The 4,793-nt window shown below is 37.5% G+C and overlaps 1 protein-coding gene across 1 annotated transcript; it reads left to right on the plus strand.

Annotated features, from left to right (window-relative positions):
* Nucleotides 1-517: 517 nt before the first annotated feature.
* BESB_033020 (putative apocytochrome b) lies at nt 518-1,066 on the plus strand (the record flags this gene model as incomplete). Its single annotated transcript, XM_029361890.1, has 2 exons — nt 518-554; nt 816-1,066. 2 exons carry the CDS (start codon nt 518-520, stop codon nt 1,064-1,066), a joined length of 288 nt encoding a protein of 95 aa, XP_029214665.1.
* Nucleotides 1,067-4,793: the final 3,727 nt, after the last annotated feature.

The raw sequence follows: 4,793 nt of genomic DNA on the forward strand, positions 1-4,793 counted from the left end.
ACTGGATTGGATACCCAGGGAACTGTGCTCCCATTAATAAGAATCATATTCTAAGTCACCAGGCATGCAATACCAATCAGATAACAACTGAAGCTAGACTCCATGTTACACTTACTAAAATGGGATTCCTAGGTTGATATAAAACTACCTTTTTCTGGGGAGTATATACTACGAGTTGGACTACTGGTTTAGATCTTGAAGGTCTTTGTTTACCGGATCCAAGTTCTCTTGTGCTTTTCATGACCATCATGTTAAGTGCATTAAGTATAGTGGTATCCAGCGTATATTTGAAAAACAACATTTGTATACAAGCTGTACGAATATCATGACATTCACTTTGGTAGTCGCCTTCTTAATGTTAGTCTGTACGGAATACTTAGGACTATCTCTTTATATTAATGATAATGCATTTGGTAATGGACTTTTCATCTTAACTGGTATACATTTTAGCCATGTTATTGTTGGAGCTATCCTTGTATTCTTCACTCAAAGTATCTATAGTTCTTTAGTTACTTACATGCCTACAAGCTCTATAATGCTAAGCAAATCTAAAGGTATGTTATGCAAGATCTTTACAGAACCATTCACTATTTTATATCTACACTTTGTAGAAACCATGTGGATATTAATCCACATTACATTCTATCTCTAAATCATATAACGGTCGTAAGGTACGCCGGGGATAACAGGTCAGATAATATTGGGAGTTCTAATCCTCGGATTGTATCAGCACCTCCATGTCGGCTCATTACTCCCTTGTTATTGAACAAGATTCAGTTAGGAACGCTAGTTCACCGTCAGATGTAATACGTGAGCTGGGTTAAGAACGTCTGGAGACAGTTTGTTTCCCTATCTACCATATTATCTAATTGGTTTAATTTTCTTACAAACGGCTTTTGGTTTGATTGAATTATCGCACCCAGATAACTCCATACCAGTGAACCGGTTTGTAACTCCGCTTCATATCGTACCTGAATGGTACTTTTTAGCATATTATGCGGTGTTAAAAGTAATCCCATCCAAAACCGGTGGTTTGTTAGTATTTATGTTATCAACATGTCAATGAAATATCAACAACGATGAAACTTATTTGGTTAACATAACAACATAGAAGGTAAAGCTGGATTACGTTCAAACTTTACACTGGATACGTTTCAATGTTAACTTACTAAATACCATGGGAGCGAAGAGAATCTAATATGTAACTCCGTTCATGGAAATCAAAAGAGCTTTCACTGATTGTATTTATGAAACGTGATTAGTTCACCTAGCCAACACGATCCGGTTGTTGGGAATAAATCCCTATTTAAGGGATTGATATGTGCTACAATAACAGTCGGTACGAAGTCGAAACAAGGTAGTTGATGGTGAACCAGTGGCTGAACAAACCTTTTTATTGATTATGCTGACTTTAGTCCCCGAGAAACTACAGTTCTGCTTAAACTGAGGAGTCAAGTAGGTACAAACCGTACAAGGATTAATTATGTCCATCTGTGCATCTAAGTTGAGACTATCGGTTATATATTTTAGACGCTAACTTCCCGGCTAAACTTTGACTTATTAAACCAGCCTGGGATCATAAAAGTACTATGTATGGTAAGATTGAGCGTGAACATTGGATGTCACCATGGTTATAGTTACGGTACATATATAAAATCTACAGTACGATTTGAGATTTGTTACGTGACGAGCGGTGTGTTTAAGACTAGTTTACATGCGCTCATTTTAATATGTAGTTATTTAACGAAGTTCTATTGTGCTAGCATGGTTTCGAGAACACACCAAATTTCCATGAGTCTATTCCGGGCACACCTCGTCTTTTATCGGTGTGCTCTCAATCTAAATTCATCTTATAACTTTGGTTTCTTAGTTGCAATTACCTTTGTACTCCAAATAATTACAGGTATCACTTTAGCGTTCCGATATACTTCTGAAGCATCTTGTGCATTTGCTAGTGTTCAACATCTAGTTAGAGAGGTAGCAGCAGGATGGGAAATTTAGGATGTTGCATGCAACAACTGCTTCTTTCGTCTTCTTGTGTATCTTAATACACATGTCTCGAGGTATGTATAACTCCAGCTATAGTTATTTAACTACTGCTTGGATGTCTGGTTTAGTTTTATATCTACTTACTATAGCCACTGCTTTCCTCGGTTATGTACTACCATGGGGACAGATGAGTTTCTGGGGTGCTACAGTCATTACTAATCTCCTTTCTCCAATACCATATTTAGTACCTTGGTTACTCGGTGGATACTATGTATCTGATGTAACATTAAAACGATTCTTTGTATTGCACTTTATATTACCTTTTGTAGGTTGCATTCTAATTGTATTACACATCTTCTATTTACATTTAAATGGTTCTAGTAACCCTGCAGGTATTGATTCCGCACTTAAAGTAGCCTTCTATCCTCATATGTTAATGACCGATGCTAAATGTCTATCCTATCTAATTGGTTTAATTTTCTTACAAACGGCTTTTGGTTTGATTGAATTATCGCACCCAGATAACTCCATACCAGTGAACCGGTTTGTAACTCCGCTTCATATCGTACCTGAATGGTACTTTTTTAGCATATTATGCGGTGTTAAAAGTAATCCCATCCAAAACCGGTGGTTTGTTAGTATTTATGTTATCAACATGTCAATGAAATATCAACAACGATGAAACTTATTTGGTTAACATAACAACATAGAAGGTAAAGCTGGATTACGTTCAAACTTTACACTGGATACGTTTCAATGTTAACTTACTAAATACCATGGGAGCGAAGAGAATCTAATATGTAACTCCGTTCATGGAAATCAAAAGAGCTTTCACGCTATCTCTAGTGCCTGTCGAGTCGCTCAAGGAAGATTTGATCCTGTATATGATTTAAGGGATGTAAAGGTGCTCAGGGTCTAACCGTCGGGCCATCTGGATCCTCATATTCAAAGATAATTCTATTTAAGAAAGTTTTAGATAAACGACATGTGAAGAGTCGGACCAACTTTCACGCACGACGATAATTACCCGACAAGGATTTACCTACCTTTGGACCGTCATAATACAGCCGCCGTTTACATTTTACTGCACCGGGCAGGGATTATATACTATACCTCTACAGTGGTATTAGCAGTATCTAGTGTTGATGTACAACAGACGCTCTCCTTGTTCCACTACCTAACCATAATCTATTGTTCCAGATATTAAGGAATGTACGCTTCATATAACTACACAACGTTATGCCAAGAAGGATACCAGATTACCCTGATTATCTTTGTTATATTAATACATGGTGTTTCAATTGGTTCTATATCCACAATAGTTATCATCTTAACTATGCTCTGCTAATGCACTTAACATGATGGTCATGAAAAGCACAAGAGAACTTGGATCCGGTAAACAAAGACCTTCAAGATCTAAACCAGTAGTCCAACTCGTAGTATATACTCCCAGAAAAAGGTAGTTTATATCAACCTAGGAATCCCATTTTAGTAAGTGTAACATGGAGTCTAGCTTCAGTTGTTATCTGATTGGTATTGCATGCCCTGAGTACGTAAGGAAAAGGAAAGGTTAACCGCTATTTAAACACAACAGTTACCGTAGCTGTAGATGAATGCTAAATCTAGAGTATCTCTCCTAAGACACTGCATAACATATGAATGCTCCTTCCGCCATTCGTTGACTGTGTTTACCACGGGGAATTAGAACAGAATACCAAGTTCTTTGCCTGGAGGTTTGTTACGTTCCGTACAGTTGTAGGTAAAAGGTATGTTAGAGACTTAGACTAGCGTTGGAGCACATTGTTTCATTCGATAGTCCACGCTCAATCTTACCATACATAGTACTTTTATGATCCCAGGCTGGTTTAATAAGTCAAAGTTTAGCCGGGAAGTTAGCGTCTAAAATATATAACCGATAGTCTCAACTTAGATGCACAGATGGACATAATTAATCCTTGTACGGTTTGTACCTACTTGACTCCTCAGTTTAAGTTAAGGAGTCCTTTGTTTACAGCTTGTACCGTTACTTTCAGGAGCATACCGTTAAATTCGATGATCTTATGTGTTCACTCAAATCGAATAAACAAAGACATTATAGTTCCTAGAATACTGAAGATGACTCCGGTTATGAGATAGACACAACCAAGTTCTTTATGATTGCAGTACACCACCACCCCACTGGACTGCTTAAGACAGCTAAAAGTGTTGGATTTCAATATCCTACTACATTAAGATTATTCCACATCGGTTATGTTCTAGGCGTAATATATGGATTCTGTTCTCACTCATCTTAACAGCGAGAGAAACTACTACTCAGATGCTAGTCTAATCAGTAGCATCGTACTTGGAGTTATCATCTCTGAGACAGGATTATTTATCAGCTTTTTCTGGGGAGTATATACTACGAGTTGGACTACTGGTTTAGATCTTGAAGGTCTTTGTTTACCGGATCCAAGTTCTCTTGTGCTTTTCATGACCATCATGTTAAGTGCATTAAGTATAGTGGTATCCAGCGTATATTTGAAAACCAACATTTGTATAAAAGCTGTACGAATATCATGACATTCACTTTGGTAGTCGCCTTCTTAATGTTAGTCTGTACGGAATACACGGATCGGATTCTTGTTGGCCTGGCACCTGTTTAGTAACTGGATGAACGCTTTTACGCCTGGTATGCATGGATAATACTCGACTCTTCTATAGTTTAACCGCTACGCTGGGACTGTATATTATGTACTTACGGTAGTACTATCAAGCTCTTCTTCCAAATAGATTCATGAAAACCTAAAATTCGCATGTTTGAT

The sequence above is a fragment of the Besnoitia besnoiti genome, assembly GCF_002563875.1.
Source record: "Besnoitia besnoiti strain Bb-Ger1 chromosome Unknown contig00183, whole genome shotgun sequence".
NCBI lineage: Eukaryota > Apicomplexa > Conoidasida > Eucoccidiorida > Sarcocystidae > Besnoitia > Besnoitia besnoiti.